Source organism: Vicugna pacos, chromosome 9 (genome assembly GCF_048564905.1).
Source record: "Vicugna pacos chromosome 9, VicPac4, whole genome shotgun sequence".
Classification (NCBI taxonomy): Eukaryota; Metazoa; Chordata; class Mammalia; order Artiodactyla; family Camelidae; genus Vicugna; species Vicugna pacos.
Window position 1 is genome coordinate 10,645,948 of NC_132995.1, and position 23,117 is coordinate 10,669,064.

Here is a 23,117-nt window from a genome sequence, read left to right on the forward strand (position 1 = left end):
CATCTTCCCCAAGTCAGAATTCAGGCTCCTTTTATACTAACATGGGGAAGGGGGTATGCTTGGTTGTTGCAAACTTCTTGGTGTCGGAATCCTTTGTTCTTGCAGCTGTCCACGTGGGTTAGGTCACAGTGTCCCTGTAAACCTCGAACAAAACAAATACTATTTTCTGTTCTGCAACTTGGTATCTTTATATGAATGGAAAAGTGTTAATATCCTTCAAGATCAGAGCCTTAAGACTAGGCTGTCCTCTATATTTCAGGCTATAGGCAACATTCCTTCACAAAAGGTGCCGAACCAGCAAGACTAAGACTAGGAAACAGAGCACAGGGTTAAAACCAAAGGAACAGATCTAATATGGAGTCAGATTTGTTCTTTTCTATTACAGGGACTGTTGGGAATGAAAGCTGTATTGCTGCATCTGATTCACTGGAGCCTCTGTGTGGGAAGTGTGATTTCTCCCTAATGAAAGGGTGGGAGATATTTTGCTCATGAAATCATTTTCTTTCCCAGAGGAAGATAGGCAGTTTCTTTCAGGCAGTTTGGAGCTGCAGGCTGTTGCTTCTAGATACATAATTGGGAAGAACAAATCTGACTCCATATTAGATTTGTTCCTTTAGACTCCAATGGGATAGGAGAGGTGGGAAGGGATAAATGTGTTCTGAATAGGCAAGTTTAAAAGCGGTCTAGGTCAGGAAAAGGGGAGGGGCAGAGGTTCTGGCAACCTCTCCCAAGGTCTGCTTTGCCAAATTTCAATGACAAAGGTCTGTTTCCTACAGACCTCCTCCTGGATGTACCTTTCATCTCTTAACACTGAAGTAAGGGGCTGTGACCAGGCAGCCTGGAGGAGCCTCATTAGGGGGTTAAGGGAGGGAGGGTGGGGAAGACACTCCTCCCATTTTCCCTGAGGGTAAAGGGATCTCCTAGGGATGGGGAGGAGGAGCTTGGAATAAGTCAGCAGTACAGAGAGCAGGACTGGTTGCATCACTTCTTTTTCACTTCTGAATAAACCGTTTCTGAGGCTGTTAAGGATGGAGAGGCTGAAGTTGGTTTCTTTGATTCTTGGGCATTGAAGTTCAGGGAAGAATATGCAACTTCGTCAATCTGAAAGGCAGGAGCAGGGGTCAACTGAATCAACGTCACAGGCCAGGCCCTCACCTTGTCTACTGTGATTCCGCACCAAATGCTTTCAGCACTTTGAAACTTTTGGCTTAGGAGGAGGGCTTTTGTTACTCATTATCTCTGCTTGCTAATGTCCTGTTGAATGATTATTAGGAGAGATAGATTGTGAAATTCTACAATGGAATACGATGATACAGCAGTGAGAATAAATAAACCACAAAAGCATACAGTGATATGGATGAATCTCATGAAACAATTTTGAATGAAAGAAGCCAGACACATGTAAGGACATATATGTTTTTCATTTATGTAAGAGCATAATCAGGTAAAATTAATTCAGTGCATTGGAAGTGAGGATAATGGTTACTCTTTGAAGGGAAGCACCTGAACACCTGGAGGTCTTTTTTGGTGGGGTCTTTTTTTTTGGTGAGGGGATGACATTATTTTATTTATCAATTTGGATGCTGCTTACATGGGTTGTATAACTTGTGAAGAGTTATATTGTTAAAATATGGTTTAAGCACTTTTTTAGTATATTGTATATTTTACTGAAGGTTAAGATGAGAAAAATTCAGTAAAGGAACTAAGACCTCAGAGCCATTAGAATGGAAATGATCATTTCACAGTAAGAGCAGGGTCAGATTGGAGGCAGAGGAGGGAGGATAAGCCTGTGCCTTCCTTGTGCTGGATATTGTGCTGGTTGCTTTACATTTGTTATAATATTTAATTCCTTGAACTTCTCTTCAAGGTAAGCATCATGCCAGTTTTACAGATGACAAAACTGAGGATCAAAGAAGTTAAGTTACTTGCCCAAGGTCATGGCTAGGATTCAAGTCCACATTCTTGCAGTGATGTAGACCTGCGGAAGTAATTAACCAATACTTCTTTGTTCTGAAGTGAGGAACTTTGACCCAGAGTGAATCTTATATTGTTTTCATGAATAACACATTCTACACAGAGATATTTCCATAAGAAAATGAGCTGGTGAAACTGGCTGTGCTTACCTTGCTGGGCGAGTTGTCAGAATGTCCCTGATGTGGGGAAGCCAAAGAGAGTTACCAACCCATGAAAATGCAGAGCTCACATATGGCCTCAGAACGTGGTGTTCCTAAGCTGTTGTGACTTCTGGCTGAAGGAGGTGACAGGTGGTGGGAAGGTGGGCTGTGGAGGTGGCCCATGATCACTTAAGGAATTCACTTCCCTCAGCCTGTGGTCCAGACCCCAGGGCAGTAGACCAAGGAGGGGCAGAAGGCCTCAGTTCACTTCTGAAGATTTCTTCAAGTTCACAAGGCCTGAGTTTTGCCCATGCGTTTCTCAGCAACAGGATTAAGTGGCAGGGAGGGACATTGAGGCCGACAGCACCCAGAGCACCAAAGGCAGGGAAAGTCTCACCAAAGGAGATGCCCACATCCCTAAAAGAGTCCAGAGGGGGAAGGATTAAGGATGAAAATGGCTTCTGGAAACATGACCATCTCATGGCCTGCTGGCCTGCTTGGCATAAGGGGAGTGAGTTTCTCTCCTGGGGCTGTGTCTCAGGGGAATCTTTTGTGGCTAGGAAGGGTGCGAGGATCTATGTCAACTTAAGGTTGGGAAACTGAGATACCCTCCAAAAATGCAGAAAGTAGGGAAATGTTTGGGTATCAGGATTCTCTGCTAGGGCAGGGCACCTTGGGGAATATACCAGCCTCCACTGGGTGAGCAGGTTTGCTCACTATGGTTGGAGATTGAAAGTTTGTGCTGTTTGAGATCATGCTGGTCATTTGTCCTAAATAAATTCCAGATGCTGTGGCTGCTGTTCCCAGGCACAGGGTCTTTGCTCCTTGAATTAGGAAGGACACTGTCAGCGTGATCCCTTGGGGCTCCTCAGTGTTCATTTATTCCTTGGTCAGTACTCTTTCCTCTCAGGCCCTCCTTCTTCAATCTATGTATGATCCCTGCTAGTGTTTACTTGTTTCCTGTTTGCTGGCCCTTCACTTTTTGGGTGACCTATACAACTGCTTCTGAGCCTGTTTCTACCCTGACACCTTTCCCCTTTGGTAGGAAGATGCTGGTTATTTCTCACTTTATTTATTGCCTAAGAGGCCTTTGGTTGTGTCTGCTTTACTTAGGTTCTCTTCCTGTCCTATCCCCCAGTCCCCTCCTGCTACTATTGTCCACTGGGCATGTGACTCCCTTCCTTCTGCTTCTCCTTTCATTTCCTCATTAGTTTTCCTTCTTGGATCTTGGCTTCCCTGACTGGAGACAGAAGAACATAATGGCTCTCACACCTCTAAACCAGATGGGGATGGGAATAACCATGTCCAAGAGAGAGTGGGGAAGGGGAAGCATGAAGACCAGGGAAGAAGAGACCCGCAGGAATTAGTGGTGGGAAGCAGAGCTTTAGGAAGAACGAGGAGCAGATCCAGGCCAGACACAGAGATGACGTCTCCTTCCCTCTCCCAAGCGTGGCAGTTAGCCTTGGAGAAAGTGGAACGAGAGGAAAGGCATCATACCTTCCAGTTTTTCTGACGTACAGAAAATACACCAGGGCTGCTATCAGAGCTACCCCAGCCACGGCTCCAATCACGATGCCGGCAATAGCACCATCTGAGAGGCCAGAAGAACTTCCTTGTGTTGGATCATCTGTCATGGAGAGAAAAGAGGACAGTGAATGAAGGTGACGTTGTTTTACAGTGGGAAGTGCTCTGGGAAACAACTCTCAGTATAAAAAAATCTCTACTTGTTTCTTCAAGGAGTAAATTTTCTGTGGGAGGTTGCTGTGAGGGGATTAGCCAACTATATCCTTGCAGTTCTTTTCTCTTTGGCTGTATGTCTAGGTTGGTGATCAGATTTGCCTCAGTTCCATCCTGGCCTTTCTGCATTGGGATATTTTTGAAGCCTTTAGAAATATAAGAAGGATTGATGGCGTTTTTTTTTGTATATTATGACTTCTCACCTTTTCATGGCTGCATCTTTCCCTGAGCATCATCCATAAACATGTGCCTCTCAGGTGTCTTGTGGTGGGGACTTAATTGATGGAACTCTGAGTTCACTACCCCTGTACACAGAGACTACCCTTCCCACGGGCTCCCAGCAGGGATATGAAATCAACCCCAATTCTGTGAGAAATGATTTTTCTGTGATGAGTGACTTTAGTTCAAGCACTTCCCACCAGCCTTGCAGACAGTCTCTAAAACTGCACTGTAATCTAAAACTTCCTTCCTTCCCTTTCTCTTTCTCAGGAGTCAGATATACATCATGGTCTGAGGACCCTGCCAGCTTCCTCCCTCTCCTGCCCCGCTTTCCTTCACAGGCATTTTTGGCAATAAATGTCTTGATGTCTAATCCTATCTTGGCTGCATCTCATGGGATGAAAACCAACATACTAGATATGAAACGTTGCACTCAACTCCTTTTTTTCTCTCCCATAGTTAGTCAGTAACACGTCCCATTGGTCATTTGTGTTACGCCTTCCTCCCCAAATATGTATAATACCTTTTGCTTCTGTTTCTTCTTTTTAATTTTGGTTGGCCTCACCATTCTACTCAAGATGAAAATTAATGCTGGAGTTGCTACTGTTAAGAGGTACTTACTATGTGCCAGGCTCTGTGCTACATGTTTCCCATTTCTCATTTAATTCATATAATAACCCTGTCAGATAGACACTATTTCCATTCTACAGATGAAAAAACAGGCTTACATTGGTGAAAAACCAGAAGTCAAATGGCTAATAAGAGGGGGCCTTAGAGTGAGGAGTCCCTGATTTTATAGAGCCTAATGATAATAGTAGTAATATCAGCAGCTAACATTTATGGAAAATTTCCTCTGTGTGTGTATTTGCTAAGGGTCTAATTGGATATTACAGTAAATCTGTGAAACAATACCATGAAACATGTACTCTTATTGCAGCTTTCTGTTGAGCAATCTGAGCCTCGGAGAAGTTAAGACTCTTGGGCAAGAATTTGTAATTATAAATGCTTGTATTAAGAAAAAAAAAGATCTCAAAGCAACAATCTAAATTTACAACTTAAGGGATGAGGGAAAAAAACCAAACTAAACCCAAATATATCACAAGGAAGGAAGTAATAATGATTAGAATGGAGATAAATAAATTAGAGAATGGAAAAACAGTAGAGAGAATCAATAAAACCAATATGTGGTTCATCAAAATGATTAACAAAATTGACAAATCTCTAACTAGATTGACTAATGAAAAAAGAGAAGATTCAAATTACTAAAATCAGAAATGAAAATGGGAACATTAGTACCAATTCTACAAAAATAGTAGAAGTATAAGAGTACTATGAATAATCATATGCCAGCAAATTGGATAACTTCTATGAAATAGGCAAATCCCTAGAAAGAAAAGCTACAAAGATGCAGTCACAAAGAAATAGAAAATATGAACATACATGTAAAGTAAGGAGTTAAATCAATAAAAACATTTGACAAAATTCAGCATTCTTTTATGATAAAAACACTCAAACAAGGAAAGAAGGAAACCACCTCAATTTGATAAAGGCCACATATAGAAAACCCACAGCTAACCATCATCCTCAATGGTGAAAGATTGAAAGTTTTTCCTGTAAGATCAGGAACAAGACAACAATGCCTGCTTTTCCCACTTCTATTCAAAATAGTATTGGATGTACTACCCAGAGCACCTAGGCAAGAAAAAGAAATAGAAGACATCCAAAATGGAAAAGAATAAAATGATCTCTGTTTGCAGATGACACAACTTTATGTGCAGGAAACCCTAAAGACTCCCCACAAAACTGTTAAAACTAATAAACTAATTTAGCAAAGCTGCAGGATACTAAATCAACAGGTAAAATTTAGTTGTTTCTATATATAAACAATGAAACATTCAGAAAGGAAATCAGGAAAATTTTATTTACAATAGTATCAAAAAGAATGAACTACTTAGGAATTAGCCAGAGAGGTAGAAGATCTGTACACTGAAAAACTTTAAATAAACACTACTGAAAGAAATTAAAGAAGACATAAATAAATCGGAAGACATTCCATGCCCATGGATGGGAAGACTTGATATTATTAAGATGACAGTACTATCCAAAGTGATTTAAGATTCATTGCAATCTCTGTCAAAATTCCCCAATGGCTTTTTTTTTTTCTGAAATAGAAAATCAACCCTAAAATTCATATGGAATTTTAGAAGTCCCCCAGTAGCCAAAACAACGTGGAAAAAAGGAGTGGGAGGACTCACACTTCCTGATTTCAGAATTTGCTGCAAAGCTAGAGTAATCAAAAGCGTGGTACTAACATAAGGACAGACATATACAACAATGGAATAGAAAGGCCAGAAATAAACCCTTACATATATAGTCAGATGACATTGACAGGGGTGTCAAGACCATTGTCTGAGGAAAAGAGTCTTTTCAACAAGTGAAACTGGGAAAACTGGATATTTACACAAAAGAATGAAGTTGAGCCCTTACCTAACACCATATACAAAAACAAACAAAAAATTAACTCACAATGGATCAAAGACCTAAATGGAGAACTAAAATGGAAGTAAAACAGAGGGTGACAGCGTCATGACTTTGGATTTGGCAATACTTTCTTGGATAGGAAACCAAAAGCACAGGCAAGAAAGAAAAAACTGATAAATTGGACTTCATCAAAATTAAAAAGTTTTGTGCATCAAAGGATACTATCAACAAAGTGAAAAAGCAACCCACAGAATGGGCTAAATTAATTGCAAGACATATATCTGATAAGGGCTTAATATCCATAATATGTAAAGAGCTATTACAATTCAACAACAACAACCAAATTTAAAAATGGGTAAAGGAACTGAAGAGACATTTCTCCAAAGAAGATATACAAATTGCCAATAAGGATATGAAAAGATGCTCAACATCACTAATCATTAGAGGAATGCAAATCAAAACCACAGTAAGATATCACTTCACACTGTTTAGGATGGCTATTAAAAAAAGAAAAACCAGAAAACAACAAGTGTTTTCAAGGATGTGGAAAAACTGGAACTTTTGTGCACTGCTGGTGGGAATGTAAATGGTGCAACCATTATGGAAAATGGTATGGGAGTTCATCAAAGAGTTGAACAAAGGATTGACATTTGATCTGACAATTCTACTACTTCTAGGTATGTGCTCAAAAGATTGAAGAGATGTTTGTTAAACCCATGTTTAAGCAGTGTAGTCACAATAGCCAAAAGGTGGAAATAATCTAAAAGCAATCAACCTATGAATGATGAACAAAATATGGTGTATATATATATATATACATATATATATATATATACACAAGGAAATATAATTCAGCTTTTAAAGGAAATGAAATTCTGGTACGCTATAACATGGATGGCACCTTGAAGACATAATGCTAAGTGAAATAAATCAGACCCAAAAGGACAATTATTGTATGATTTCACTTACACAAAATAACTAGAATAGTCAAATTCACAGAGACAAAGAAAATAGAATGGTGGTTTCCAGGGTTTGGGGTGCAGGAAGGGGGAGTTATTGTTCAATAGATACAGAGTTTTAGTATGGTAAGGTGAAAAAGTTCTGGATGGATTGAGTTAATGATCGCACAATAGTATGAATATACCTAATGCTGCTGAGCTATACTCTTAAAATTGTTAAAATTATATTTTATGTATATTTTACCCATTAAAAATGGTAACAGGGAAAAACGAAGAATCTTGTGAAAGATCACACTAAAATGCCAAATGCAGGATAAGAAATTAGGTATATTTGATTTAGAGACTGAGCTCTTATCCGTGATGCCATTCTATTTACTATAATGGTCTCTTATTTGATATTCTTCGCCCTGTGACCTGTATCTAATTTGCACCCACTGGTAGGGTAGTCCTCCCAGGAAGTTGCAGCACGGGGCAAGTGGTCACTCACATTTCACTTCCAGGCTGAGGACGTCACTCTTGCTGGAATAGCCCAGGTTGGAGACCTGGCACTGATAATTCCCGGCATCCTCCCTCCTGACAGGGTGTATGGTGAGGGTGCTGTTGCCCTGGGACAGCTTCATCCTCTCTGTGAGCAATAGACTCTGGCCATTGAAGAGCCAGGAGATGGAGATCCCAGTGTCATTTGTAAGACAGGTCAGGAACACGGTATCCCCATGTTCTGTGACAGTGGTGTTGCTGGCTTGGATGGAAGGCTGTCCCACTGGGTCTGCGAAGAAACAGGAGGTGACTGGTCTGGGGCCTGGGGCCGCACTCCTTCCTCAGAGATCTCAGCCACTCCTGGGGTCCAGTGAATTCTGTGGAGGTGACCTAGAGGATGGCCCTGACTCTGTGAACAAGGTTGTGGGTCTCTCTTCAGTGATAATCTGTGAGGAGGAGACTGCTCTTCCTCTCTGAAACCCAGACACCCCCGGATGACCCCCGGCCAGTCTCCATGAACATCTCTGTAGTATCAGCACCAGGAACCGCTTCTCAGCCCATATGTCTAGCATCCTCCTTATCAAGTGGAGTTTTTCATTAGCTTTCATTGACCTTTTTCCCAGAATTTTCTTGACTTTAAAAAAATTCAATTCCCCTTCCTTATATTCACTTCCATGTATGTTGGGGAAGGCAGGCTTGCCAGCTCTGTGCATGTCTGGGCCAAGGGAACTTTCCATAAAGTAGGAGAGGAATTTAATTTCTTGTTAAATAATTTATTAGGGAATTAAGGTGGCCCAACCCAGTCTCCTGGCCTATAGAAGGGTTATAATATCCCTCTGATCCAGGAACAATCTTTTTTTTAGAATCCCCTCATTTTCATTCATCCTAAGTCTGAGACATTAACCTGATTCTCCCATCACAGGATGGTGATCCTGAGCCTCTCAAGACAGGAGCAGCTGTTGCCTCCCAGTCTTGGCTCAAGGCTAGGCCTGCCAGATTTGCCTGGGCCAGGAAGTCATGGCCAGCCTGGTATCCACGGGTGACGGTCCATGTACTTGGACCTGAGAGGAGTGGGTGTGGCCTGGCCTCTGGCTGTGTAGATTCGGGCAGGCTACCTGGGCCACATAGGAACAGAGATTACTCACAGAGGACGTTCAGGGTGAATGGGTCACTGCGGCCGGCACTCACTGGGTTCTGGGTTTCACACACATAAGGTCCAGTGTCATTCCTTGTGACATGGAGTAAAGTGAGAGTCCTGTTGTCCTTGGACAGTTCCAGCCTGGCGCTGTCAGGGAGGCTCTGATTGTTGATCCACCACATGTAGGTGGTGTTCTGAGTCTCAAGTTCACATGTTAACACTACAGTGTCCTCGTGCTCCATGGGGTTGGAGTTGTTTCTGGTGACGACAGGTGTGGGTAACTTTGCTGTGAAGATAGCAGAGAAAACATTGCCTGTTTTATACCTTTGATTTCTCCAAAAGCATCTTCAATCAAAGTCGTTATCTCTTAACCTCTAAGCCAAACTGAGTCCTTAAAGAATAAGGCAGGTCTGTGTATCACAAGACAAATGCATGAAACTCTGAGCTCACTGAACACGTGCTCTATGTCTGGGAGGAAGCACAGGCTTCCTCAAGTGTCAATTAAGTATCAGCGTTGATAGCTGAAACCTAGGCCTGGGAGGTGAGACCGCCTGTTTCCTCTCCTGGTTTTTCACTGACATGGTGACTGCCTGACCGACCTTGAGGTGCTCACCTGGAACGTGTGGGTCCTGAGTCCCTTCAAGCTGCACAGACCTACACTGCCTGGTGGGGATGTGTTTTCACTGAGGCCCCGATTTCCAAGATACCCTGGAGATGGGTAATGATGGACCATCTCATGGTCCTTAAACCTTGAGAGGACCAAGCAGCATGGGTGTTTGGTACTGGGTGTTTGAGCAGAAATAACACACAGGAAGACCAGAAGCAAGTCTGGCGTTCAGTTCAGTATTCAGTCTGCAGGGCCATGAGGGGGACAGGCAGGAGCTGATTGTCTTTGGCAGCAGAACCAGAATCTCTACCCTGGGTCTTTAATGTCTCTTCTCCCATTGTTAAGGGCAGATGAGGACCATGTCAATCTTTCCTGAATACTCTTAGACAGCAAATACAGACAGGGTGAGTTGTGGAAAGTGAGGGACCATGAACTTGCATAAAATTTGGGCCTCATTGACTACCTGTTTTTGGCAATTATGAGGTAGAAATCTGAGTAGAAGTTAAATTCTGAAAGAATATGTGAGAATAATTATTAATGCCCCAAAGATCTAAGACCAGTTTCTGAGGAATACCTCTGTAAGATCTTAGACCAAGTTCTGCAGTCCAACCAGGATCACATTATGATCAAAGGAAGATGCTAAAGTGGTTTGATCAGGAACTACCTGGGTAGAGACATGTGAGTCCTGTTAAAGTTCAGAATTGATCAGCAGAAGTCTGAGTCTCTGTTTTATAAAGGAAGGAATGATCTAAATTACTAGAAATAATACATATTATGTTAATAAATTTAGGAGAAGAGGTCCCTGTCACCAATTTCTGTGGACAGTCAGGCAAATGAGGAGGAGGGCAATACAGGCATGTGACATGCTTTCTTTTCTTTTTGCATCAAGAAACACAACTAGAGTTTGATCAAACTTGTCCGAATTGGGCAGAGGCTAAGTGAAAGGACAGTGGCTCAGGTATCTCATTGTCGGAGAGCATCCCTTTCCTATGATAAAGGTGCCATCACGAGGACACACAGACAATGGTATAGGCACAGTGTCTGTCAGCCACCTCCCCTCCCTGCCCCCCAGGAAGTCTCGAGAACCACTGGGAGGAATGGGAGCCTCACACCAGGGTGAGGATGTGAGTCACAAGTCAAAGAGGTGAAGTGAGCCTGTGAGCCACTGCAGACCTATCCTTCTGCCTTTGACTCCCTGGTTGAGTCATGTAGAGAGTAGGTGGAGGGGTGGCATATCACTCTCAAGTGACATGCCCCACTTGTTGGTGTCATGGAGGGAAAGAGCCCTGGACCAGGGCAAAGCAGAAGTTCATTCTCCTGGTGACCTGGGGAAACTGGCTCAGGCTGGAGCCTCACAGAGGCTGCTGCTCCCACTGATTTCTGTGTCCTTTCCTATTGCCCGGGAGAGTGGGCCTGGCCACAGGCGTTAGCAGGACGGGAGCAGGGCAGTCAGCCGTTCGCGGGAGTATTTGTGGAGGGCTTAAGGGTGGGGGCTCTTTTCTGAGCAGAACCAGTCCCAGCTGGAATGAAGGAGGAAGAAGATGAGAGACACGGAAGGAGTGGAGAGAGTGAGAAATGTCCATTTACGAGTGACTTCAAAGTGGAGGTTACAAGTGATTTCACAGATTCAAAGATCCAAGAGTCCCACAGCTGCCTAAAGCAGGACCCATGTCACCCTGGCAACCCTCCCATGGCCAAGCAGCCTCACAGTCATCGTGAGACTTGGCTCCCATCCTGCTTTAGGGGCAGATGGTCAGAGGATGGAATATGGGTCCCATCCCTGGAGAGACAGGAACAGATGTGGCCAAAACCTCCTAGGACTCTGCATGCAGATTCCAGTGTCTGAAGAGATTATAGATCATTCATTCATTCTTATTTATTCCACCCTTCCTTCATCACAGAGAGATTGAGAATTTGTTACCTGTTGGGCCCTGTGCTGGTTGCAGGTATAGACTGGGGATTGAGGAAACCAAGTCCTTTCCATTTTACTCCAGTGAGAATGACACCCAGCACATTAGGAAATAAATGCTTGATTTCTAATCCAGGACAAGGAGCCTGTGCATTAGCTGCCTGACAGGGGCAGGCCTGGACTCTCCTTTCACTGACTCTGATTGTTGGTATAAGTAACTAATTTTCCATTTCCTTTCACTTTCCACACCAGCACCTCCTTCTGAGCTGGGGATGCCCAGGTGGAAATGATCTAGAGCAATAGCTGGCTTCTGGGTCCATAGATGTTCAGTAAGGCCCCTGGGGTCGAGGAGAGGCTGGGACTGTGATCTAGGCATGACTCTGATTGGTTAGTCATGTCTGTGTGACTCTGATTCAGTGACTGTATCCCCCTGTAACTCAGTTTCTTGCCTGTAGAATAGGATAAATGGTAAATGGTCTCAGCCTTGCCATGTTGTCTGTATGTTAACTTTAAATAATTCATAATTAACTGACATAAGCTGGGCATAGAGGAGCTGACCAAAAAACTGCATCTATCATTTGCATCCACAGGAGAGGGCTCCCTGGGCTGCACCCTGGTGGGTGAGGAGCTGCCAGGAGCATCTTCTCTCCTCTGTTCCTCCCTGGGATGCTGACCTTCCTCTGGAGTCTCCTCAGTCCTCAAGGTGGTTGGCTAATTGCCTGGGGACCTAGCCCATCTTGCTTTCCATGCTGAGTCTCAGGTGAAGGACCAGGGTCCACCTCTGCTCAGATGTGTCTCTTGGGGTTGAGCCCCAGCTCAGATGCCTGGTGACTGAGGCAGCTGGGAAATCATTGTTTCCAATTAGCCTTTCCCAGGAGGCCAAAACCCAACAGTGACATAGGTGCTCGAGGGTCTTTGGAGTCAGGAGCCCTGGGACAGGGCCTGGGGAGGGGCTTCCTGGGGCTGATCTTCTCTGTTAGGATCCCAGGGGGCCCTCAGGCCAGGCCCCTACTGAGTCCTACAGTGTCTTCCTCAGCGTCCTGATCACAGGGAGTGGTCCAGGAGGTTGGTCTGAGACTCATCTCCCTCTGATGAGTTACTCCCATCAGACTGGTCCTTCTTTCTGCATAGGATGTTTTCACGGTCCGGATTCTGAATTTTGATCCTTTGAATTTTGTTTCCACTGTGTGTGTCCTGCACTAAAATTTCAAACCCTAACACAAGATGTAATGCAGAGGGGGATGGAGGCACAGTCTAGGCCTGTCAGTCCTGTGTGTGTGAATAGAATTCACCCCACCCAACACACAGAGGAAAGGAGCAAGCTGAGTGATATCCGGTGAAAGGTCCTGACCTCCACCTTTGCCTGTGTCTGTTTCCAGGAACAGAGACCCAGGGCTGGGTGTAGAAGTTGCTGCAGTTCCCAGGTGTGAAGGGCAAGGTTTTCTGTGTGTCCTGGGAAACTGGGAGGTTGGGTGGCTCTGGGCTCCCTGGTCCTGGGGGCGTTTTCAGGGAGATCCTCCCTCCTTGTCTGTTCACTGAACTTGGCTCAGAAACTGTCCTTGTTTTCTCTGACGTTACTGGGCCCTGTGTCCTCAGCCTGGCTGATTTTCCTGTGGTCACCTTGAACTTTCCCATGGGTGGCACCAGGCAGGGAGTGGGACCTGGCATAGTTGGGCGCTCCTAGGCCCCCAGAAGGCGTGAGCAGGAGAGAGCAGGCACATAGGAAGAGCCCAGGAGGGTCCGTTACAGGGAGGGATGGAAATCAGGCTCTTTCCCCAACTGCTGAGCCAAAGCAAAGTTCACAGGTTGATTTCCTGTTGTCTCTACAGCCCAATGTCGCTCCCTGGAGGGTATGAACTGATCTGGGTCCAGTGTCAGGGGCTGCACTAGGTGTGCTGACCAGGCTCCAAAGGGTGTAAGCTGGCCCTAAGCACCAGGCAGAAGTGGGCTCTGGACTCCAGGCTAGGGGGCCTGTCAGCCTGGGTCCTGGTCACTGTGGGTCCCCAGGCTTTCCGACTCCATCCCAGTGCAGAGTGAGCCCAGGGAGAGGATGGGTGTTGTCCAGGGGACTCTTGATTCAGTGGCAGAATTGTCCACCTAGGTGAACGTGTGCCTCAGGAGGAGCTCTCTGTCCCTGAGGCTTCAACGGAAGGGCCCGGTGAGGGGTCTCTTAAGGCTGCTGGGAAAGGGTGCAGGTCTGTGGCTTGACCCCAGAGGGTCCTGTGCTTCCTTCCTTCTCAGCACTGGGGGCTACACCCAAGTCATCTGCATCCCTGTCAGTTATCTGCTTTTGGCCTCCCCACAGGGCCCAGGACCTGGGGCAGCTCTGCCTGGAGACTCAGTCAGGGGAGCCTGTGGGTTCCTCTGTTAGGGGAAGGAAGGTCCCCATGAGACCCTAGTCCCTCTGAGATGGAGCAACTGCAGATGCTGGGTTCCCCTGTTCTATCCTGCAAGGGAAGTTTCCCTCCTTCCCCTGGATGCCTTGGGTGGCTGAGATGTCTTTGGGGACCATAGCCAGATATCCCCATACATCAGGGAACTTTGGGATGAAGAGTTGCCCGTGAATCCTTTGAGATCAGACTGGGGTTCCCTCCTCCCCTGCAGTGACACATATGGGAGGAAGGATCCAGAGTTTGTGTTAGATCAGGTCTCTGTGAGAAGGGGAGGGACTCAGGCTGCTGGTTCAGGCCCTCCAGGGAGACTAGGAGTCTGTCACGAGGTAGAGATGGGAGGGGATGTGATTTTCTGGGAATGAATGGGGATCTGACTCATCACAGGAGGCCCCTGTCCTCCTTCCTGACTCTACAAGGAATGAAGGTTCATCTGGGACAGCCACGGGCGCTTACAGGTCTCCTCCCAGGCTGATGCCAGTGCCCCTGTGTCTGCAGGGAATACTCTCTGACTCCTAGGTGTCACACTAGAGTGGGGGGATAGGCTTCCATTGTGTGGTTTCCCTCATCCATTCTACACACGTTTATTGAGGATCTATTACTGAGAGTATGCGGACAGCTGGATATCCCGCCTGGCTTCCATCTCATCCTCCCAGACAGTGTAGCTGGAGCAGAGGCTTCTTCTGTTCAGAGGGACCCCTGGGCACAAGATACCAACACATTTCCCATCAGAGCCTAATCAGGGATGTGTCTCGACCTGGCTCTGCCTCCTGCTCTCACTGCCCGGCTTTCAAAGAGTGTTTGTCAACAGACCTCCATCTCCTGTCCTCCTGTTGCCTGAGGCCTCAGCATGGCCTCCCTGGCAAGAAAGTCCACTTGCTCTGGGCAGCTGGAGCCAACTGAACACAACACCTCACTAAATACTTAGGGAATAGGGCCAGAAGTTGGAATGAAGTGCTCCCAGGAGCTGCCCATGAGATCTGAGCCTGGAATTGGTGTGTTCCAGTAGGGATTCGGCTTCCAGAACTTCCGATATCTCTGGACAGGGCTAGAGGCAAAGGGTTCTGGTGGTGGTTTAGATTGAGCCACAAAAAGAGTAAGGGACCCTCAGGCAACCATAGGAGAACTGCATCAGCCAATCAGCTCCCGTGGATGCAGGCACTTCATGGTACAGTGCCAGCTCAGGGGTGGAGGGGAACAGGGGTGGCTTCGCCATTGTCTGGAGGACCAGGGAGCCAGAGCCTCAGCTTATCCTGCTGCTGGTCACAGGGCTTTGGATCTGAGAGAGGGCCCAGGAGTAACCTCTAGTTTTGTTTTTGAGATTTAAAGGGGAAAAGGGTAGTAATTTTTTCTAGGTTACAAAACTGTAGATAGCCTGTTGACACAAGGGCACTCTTACATCATTATAAAAATGAACATAATACACTGGAATGCTCTTTTAAGAAAATAACTGTTTTGGTTTTATCAATAACTGTGATGCATGTTTTATTCTCTAGCTCATTGTTAATGTCACTTCTTGTAGTTTAGCGCTCAAGGAAATGGTGAAGGCTGACTACCATCCATGCTGAGTGTGGGAATGTTGATTCATGTGGACTCCGCTATACTTTTAGGCTTTCATGAGTTCATCTAGATCATCTTCTGGGAACACTAATGTGATTTCTTCTTGTCCATTTCTACTACTCACCCCTGTACACAGAGAGTCACATTTCCCACTAAGAGTTGGAAAGCATCTGGCTCCCTAAAAAGTGTCTAAGTGATGCTGGTTAATGATGATGGCACTCAGAGTGGAGGTCTGCTCAGGGTGGTGAAGGAAACTGCTTTTGAGAGCTTTCCCTCAGAACCATGAGCAGAAGGCATCTCCTGGGTCTGTCACAATATTGGGATGGAGGAAGATCAGAAATAGTCGTCAGTAATTTAAGTATCAGTGGGGACAGGTGTAGGGTGAGAACACTAAAAAGATCCTCCTCTTCTCCTAATGAGGGGGCATCAAAGCCTCCTGTGGTTCCAAGAGGGGCCCAGGGTTGGGGGGCAGGTGCTGTTAGCCCACAGGTGCTGGGAATGAGACCTGACACTGCCTGTCACAAACCAAGTCAATTTCTGGGGTGTAGATTCATGCTTAATGATGCCAATGTATATGATTCTGAAAAAAAAAAAGAGAAGCTCCTATGACTTAATTTTCTTCTTAATACATCTTCTAAATGATATCAGTGATTTGCATTCATTGCTAAGTCCCTCTAAAGATGGTAAGGACATCAGAGTAGACTGTCAAATGACATCAAATATAGATTTGTTATGTAGTGTCTACAGAATTTCCCTCATCTGACATTCTGATTTGTGGTTATTCCCTTTGAAAAAAAAAACAGTCTTCCTGCTGGCGAGGTACAATCAGTCATAAGTTAATCACCCTTAAATATACCTCCTTCTGTGCCCTTTGTCCAGGGTCAGCCCTAAAACTTTGAACTCTCTAGGGCCCTCTTTGCTCTGCTTCTAGCAGAAACAATCCACTAGAGGGCACTCATGCTCCTCTTTACGCTCACCTTGACCTTTTCCATCACCTGAGACAAATGCAAGTGTTTCCACTGCCACAACCACCAGCCCTCAAATACTCTTTAGGTTTGCTCAGGAGTGAAGCTCCTGGGACAGACATCAGGGTCTCCCCTGGGAAGAACCTCACTTGGAGGATGTGGCAGGATGGAGTGGTGACCTGGAGCCAACCCCAGGACCCAAGTCACTGTGAGGTGGATGGTTCCAGGCACAGTGGGCAGTGTGGGCTGGACACATGCCCAGACATTATGCCACAGGTTTGGGTACTGGGGGAAATGGCTGGGAGCCTGCAGCCTTGAGGCCCAGTCATTTAGGATCCTTTGCTCAGTGAATCTCTCATCTTAAAAGCGAGTGTATTAATAGTCTACTTCATAGAGCTTTGGTAAAAATTAAATTAGATACTGTGTTTAAAGGGCTTAGCATAGTGTCTGAACACACGAAAGATGAGAGTACTCACAAAATGTTAGCTAAAAATCCTGTGTGTAGGGAGGTGTAGGCCACAGCGTGTCATTAAACCAATGGGCATATCACACACTCTTCACTAACACTGAGCACTGCTGCTTCCTTGGGACCTTACAGACACTGAGGGATCAATGTCACGACTGATGAGTGGAAAGAGCTGAGGCAGGAAATGCCATGTGATCGTCCAAAACTTATGTCAGACAATGGTGTCTCCTGTCTGCTCTCTTCACAGCTCCTGCTGCTCTGTGAATTAGACCAGAGCTCATTCATGAGACAAAGAATGCGAAATTGGCAGGGTCGGGGGGAGGTTCTGTGTCTGACCTTGTCATGGGTAAATGGGGCCAACTCAAGTCTCATCTAAGTCATACAGGGAAGGGAGTTTCCTTGAAGCCATTTCTCTGGACATAGAGGACATAGAAGGGTGGGCGAGTTCCTAACCATATCTGATTTCCAGAAGCACCAGGTGAAAGTAAAGTTCTATACCACCACACCTGGACTTGTCTGTCATAGCACTTAACCCACTGTGCCACTGAGCAATTGAGTGGTAACTGGCTGTTTTCTGCCTCCCTCACTAAGCTGCAAGTGCATTGGGAGGGGGAACGATGTTTTGGCCAGCTGTCCTATGCTGGACCTCTAGTGCTAGATCATGTAACAAATCCCCCTCAAGTACTCATGGAACACAGGGATATACACTTCCTGACAGCCTCAGCTGGATCAGGTCAACAGGCACAGCTGTTTAACTGATTACCTAGCCCATTCTGTCCATTTGAAATGAAGGCAAGCTGAACAGACAATTGTAAGTTAGTTTTCTAGTAGCTACATCATAGGATGAATTGTGTCCCTCCCTCCCCAAATATGAAGTCCTAACCCCGGTACCTCAGAAAGTGATCTTATTTTGAAATAGAGTCATTGCAGGCATAACTGGTTAAGGTGACCTCATTGGATGGGCCCTAACACAATATGACTGGTGTCCTTACGAAAAGGGGAAATTTGGACACAGAAGTTCAGAGAGAATGGCATGTGAAGAATGAAGTTACGCTGCCACAAACCACAGAACATCACGAGAAGCTAGGGGAGAGGCATGAAACAGATTTTTCTTCATAACCCTCAGAAGGAACCAGCCTAGTGATACCTTGATCTTGGACTTTTGGCCTCCAGGACTGTAAGACAATAAAGCCACCCAGTCCGTGGGACTTTGTAATGGCAGCCATAACAAACTAATACACTACATTTAAAAAGGAAAAATAAACAGATAAATTTTATATTGTATAAAACATAATTTCAACATGCAACCAATATAAAACTATTAATGAGGTATTTTACAAAATTTTTTCAATTCTAAATCTTTGAAATCTGGTGTGTATTTTACTGTTACAGCACATGTCAATTTGGACTCTCCTGTTTCAATTACTCAACAGCCAATTGAAGAGAGGGGCTCCCACCTTGGACAGTGCTGAACTGACGTGTGACCTGCCAGCATGCTCAGCTGCAGGTTTTTACCTGGACATGCATCTTGGGAGGATTTTCTCTCCATATTGCAAAGCTGTCCTTCTTGTTCCAGACGGGATATACATTAACTTTATCAGACCCATGCTGCTTACCACTAGGGCCAGGACCCTACATTTTCCAGTTGTTTTCATAAATCCATGAAGGCAAAATGCAAGACAATGTAAGAATAACTGCACAGGTGCTCTGTGCCCCAGAAGGTCCCTGGAACAGAACTGTTGATTAGAGTCACAGGGCACAGCCAGTCAGGAGACCAGCACCTTTTAAGAGCACCTACTGTGTGCCAGGTATTGTGCTGGGTGCATACACAAATAGGTGTATGCAGACCTTAAAACAACCTTATAAGGCAGGGATTCTTACTGTACCTATCTCACAGAGGAGCAAAGCAAGGCTCATAGATACTGTGACTTGCCCACGTCAGCCAGCAACCAGCCAGTACCTGGTATAGTAGGGAGCTAGACTGGTGTGTGTGTCTCCAAGGTCTGCTCTTGTCACCTTTGTCAGGAAACCCCCAGTGCTCAATGGTCCACGTACCTAAAATTCAAATCCATTTAAATTGTTTTGGGGTGTATTTATTTGTATCCATTGGAATATCCAAAAATTAAATACAATTTAAAACACACTCGATTGAAATAATTTTCTGAATAATTGGAATGCTATCTACTTTTGATTGTGCAGTTCCTACTACCCAGAAAATACTGTTGATTTATTAGATAGGAAATGAGTTGAGTTCACTGTGCTTTAAAATCTTCAAAAATGTTAAAAAAAAAAAGTGGTAGGAAAAAAAAAGATCCTTGAATGGAAGTGGTTTTTGTCTGCCTGAGGGGCCTCCCCCAGACCTACGGATGGGAATCTCCTCTACTTCTCAAGGTTTGTCTAGTCTGCCCACCTCAGGCTCTTATGCCAGCCCCTAGTGGGGTATTTCCCCATGTGCCTCTGTTAAAAGTCTGGAAAGACTCTAATAGGGTGGGACTCCCATCTGAGGGGCCAAGGGATTCAAGTGGCATTCTTGGGGCTAAAAATAAGAACCTGTGGCAGGCCTTCTGAATCATTTCCCAGGGTGCCTTTCTCGGAGAGGCTGTTTGGAAAGCTAAATCTTACAGTTCCCGGGACACTGACCTGATCTGGAAGACCAGAAGTCTTGGAATTTCTAGGATATGGACTGTCATGGAAAATCAAGGCCTTTTGGTAGGAACCTGGGACAGCTATAAGGCAGAGCCAGGAAGGTGATCTCCGTTTCTCTGAGGGCCCGAGGCCCACCCCCTTTCCTCCTCCAGGGCTTTTGTTGTGCCAGGCTGTCCCTCCTGGTCACCGTGGATGGGTGTGTGAGGAAAGGGCTCCATTCACCTGCATGGGCACCAAAGTCATGTGGAACTTGTGCCCACTCCCCACTCAGCTCCAGGAAGGAGTTAAGCCATAAAGAGGCACCCAGGCGGAGGTCTCGGAAGAGCAGGGCTGTGTCCCGCCGCACCAGCCCCGTCATGCCCAGTGCCTTCTGGTCCGAGTAGGAGTGTTCCTCGGTCTCCCCACCTGTCAATGTATGTAGGGGGCTGAGTTGGTCTTTTCTCTTTCTGTGTCCAGTCTCAACACGCAGAACCTCAGGCATCCATGCCCCTAGAGACCGAAGAATCTCTCTGATCGCTTCAGTAGGAACAAGGAGATGACTCCTTCAAACCCAAGGAGACAGCTGGTCTCTAGTCCTTGTCCCCGAAAGACACAGGTGTCCCAGCACCCCCAGGCCCCCAGGTTTGTGGGTGTGGGACTAACCAGCATAGATGCTGACATACTTGGAGAGCACGCTGAGGGGCAGCAGGGGGTCCATGAGGCTCAGAGGTGAGAGGGAGAGGCGGTAGACTGCAGCACTGGGACGGGGTAGGCTGCCATGATGCCATCTGCAACCACACCCCATAGGCTGCTGCCTGAAGGGATACAGTGAAGCAGAGGTTTCTGTCTGTATGTCTTCTGTGAGGCATAACTGCTGGCCTATTGAGCCCCGCCACCACTAGCTAATGACCGGTAAAATCCGTCTTTTGGACATAACTAGACTCCGCGGGGGTCACCCTACCAGGGAAGCCTTGAAAGCCCAGATTTCTCACGTGTTGGCTCTCAGCCTCGCCTTCCCACTCACGTTCCCACGTAGGGATCCCATAGAACGTACCTCGCCCTCCCTGAAGGACAGCGGGTTGTCCCTTAGCGTCCGTGTGTGTTCGTTCCTGTTGTCCCTTAGCGTGTGTGTGTGTGTGTGTGTGTGTGTGTGTGTGTGTGTGTGTGTATGTTCGTTCCCGCCTTTTCCCTGCCCTCTGTCTTCTAGTTCTCTTATAGCTCTCTTTCTCGGAGTTCTTACCTCGTTACTCTCCCTCCCGGATAGAACGGAAGAGAGGTGGTAACATAAAGCTCAGCGCCATAGCAATAGCCTCAAACTGGGTGCAACCCCTCGGAAGAGAGGCGGCAGCGGGAACTGCGCATGCCTGGGAAAAGGCGGGAAACCGAGGAGGCTAGAGGCTTGCGCAAGCGCACACATTCAAGTGTCTTTGTCCGGAAGAGGCGGCTTTGGCTGTGGCGGCGCTGCGGTGAGGGCGTCCCTTGAGACTGGGTTCGGGAGGCCTAGAGAAACAGCTGTACACCGTCAAGGCCGGAAATAGCAGATCTGGAATCCTCTCTTCCCACCCCGCCCCTCCTCTCCGCCCCTCCTCTCCGCCCTCCTAAGCACATGACCAGCCCTAGCACTGAGACACAAACGACGCTCTCTTCCGTCCTAGCCCTTCCGGGGTGCACAGGCCTCTGGGCTGAGACCTGCATTACCAGTCTTTGGATTAGCTGGCCTCTCAGCGCCTCAGTTTCTGGATTGGCGCAGCATTGTTTTCCCCGCCTCAGGCTATACCACCGTCACCCACCTTCCATGGATAGAACTTGCGTGCCCCCCTTGTGCAGAACAGGACCGTTGAGTCTCGAGGAGGAGTTCAAGGCCTGAGGCTGGACCCGGGGGCCATCACTGCCGGCCTCAGAGGAGGGGCAGGAGTGCTGGCGCCAGCGGAGTCTTGGGCCCACGACCCGCTCACACCGCTTCCCCAACTCTTTCCTGCACGCGGCCCTGACCTTGCCTGGACATTGGCGGAGCCCCCGCCCTCTCCCAGCTCCCCCTTCCTGAGATGATAACAGGAGGCCATGGTCCTGGCGGGACTGGAGCTCCCCCTCGGCTGAGGGGAAGGCTGTCAGGGAAACGAGTGTCTTCCTGCCCACTGGGCAACCCAGAGAGCTCAAAGGTCGCTCCTGCCCGATTTTCGGCCTGCCCCGCGTGGGAACTGCCCGAGGGTAAGCGTCTACGTTCAGTAAGGTGTGCAGGTGCCCACCCAGTGCCTATCCCAGAGTGGTGCTCAGAGAGTTCTGGGACCCAGGAATGAGTATTGGCCCCTCGCGCAGAGACCCATACAGCTTCTGTTTGATTTCTCCCAGATTCCCGCGGGGGAGGCAGCCTAGTGCAGGGGAAGGAGTCAGAGCCTGGCTGAGTATCCTGGCTTGGCCAGCCCTAACTGCCCGGCCTCAGGCAAAATCCTTCTTTTCTAGGCCTCAGCTCCCTCCTCTATCAAATGGGGCTGTTGACCTGTGTCTGGCAGGACTGTTGAGAGAGGACCTCAGCTAACCTGACATTCTGGAGGTCTTAGTTCTTCTTGAGGGAATGAATGACCATCCGTGGGAGGCTCCCTTCCTGGAAGCTAAACTCACCTGTGTTCCAGTAGTGTCTGGGGTTCTGGCTGCTGGTTTTCTTCCTGGGTACTGGCGTCCCACCGAACCCTGACATCACTTCGTAACCAGGTTTCCCCCGAAGGCCACCTTCATTCCCTGGGCCACTGTTCCACTCACCTTGGCTGGCGAATCTGACTCTAACACGGACCCCAAAGCTGAATCCATGCCAGAATCTGACTCATTCAAGAAGTGTCTTCTGCTCTGAGGCCATTTGCTGTATGGATAGTTTGTTTGGTCGTGATAGAAATCTCCACTTGGCCAAAGATTCCTTTTGTGATTTGGCTCCCTGGGCTGGAGTTTTGTACTGGGCCTAGGGTCTGACTGTCACTGTCTCTCTTGGAACATAAATTTAGTCTGGGCAGGCAGATCATTTTGCGGTCCAAGTCAAGGCTGAGCCAGAGGTATTGATCTAGCTTCTTGTTGAGCTAGAGGTGGCTTTACTGGGCCAGGCCCTAGCTTCTCTGTATACAGGTCCCTCTCTCAATTCTGGCTCCTGTTGAGTTCTAAATTCTTTTTCTGAACTAGGTGTGTGCTATGAGGCAGCTTCCTGTTTCCTGAAGGGCACCCTTTAGTTAGGAGGTGATTGCTCTGCTGCAGGCTCCTATGGGGCAAGAAATTCCTTATGCAAAGTAAATTTTTGTTGTTCTTGAGTTTCCTGCTGGGCTTCAGCTTCATGCTGGGCAAAGGGCTCCTGCTGAGTGATGGGTCCTTGCTGTAAAGCAGGCTCCTGTTATGTATTGGGTCCCTACTGAGCCTCAGATGCTGTCTAGGCTGTGGGTGTCTTTTCTGGCCCAGACTCTGGCCAGGTGATAGGTGTCTGGTGTGGTTCC

General features: G+C 46.8%; 1 protein-coding gene and 1 long non-coding RNA gene across 8 annotated transcripts in view; one reads left to right on the forward strand and one right to left on the reverse strand.

Annotated features, from left to right (window-relative positions):
- Positions 1 to 23,117, forward strand: part of LOC140698074 (uncharacterized) — a 157,720-nt gene that overhangs the window by 23,172 nt on the left and 111,431 nt on the right. The window contains exons 4-5 of one of the 7 annotated variants that reach the window (XR_012075497.1): positions 3,326 to 3,775; positions 4,341 to 4,448. The exons of 4 other annotated variants lie outside the window; for them this stretch is intronic. This is a non-coding gene — a long non-coding RNA (uncharacterized lncRNA). Of the gene's footprint in view, positions 1 to 3,325; positions 3,776 to 4,340; positions 4,449 to 18,414; positions 19,037 to 23,117 lie in introns of those variants that run through there. 2 more of the 7 variants (XR_012075502.1, XR_012075503.1) reach the window with 2 other exon arrangements.
- On the reverse strand, positions 875 to 21,476 carry LOC116282249 (cell adhesion molecule CEACAM1-like). The gene is made up of 7 exons (XM_072967053.1): positions 21,438 to 21,476; positions 9,133 to 9,411; positions 7,998 to 8,276; positions 3,612 to 3,741; positions 2,831 to 2,884; positions 2,124 to 2,154; positions 875 to 1,101 (listed from the first exon to the last, which is right to left on the reverse strand). The coding sequence occupies exons 1-7, from the start codon at positions 21,442 to 21,444 to the stop codon at positions 982 to 984; spliced, it is 900 nt and encodes a 299-aa protein (XP_072823154.1). The 5' UTR covers positions 21,445 to 21,476; the 3' UTR covers positions 875 to 981.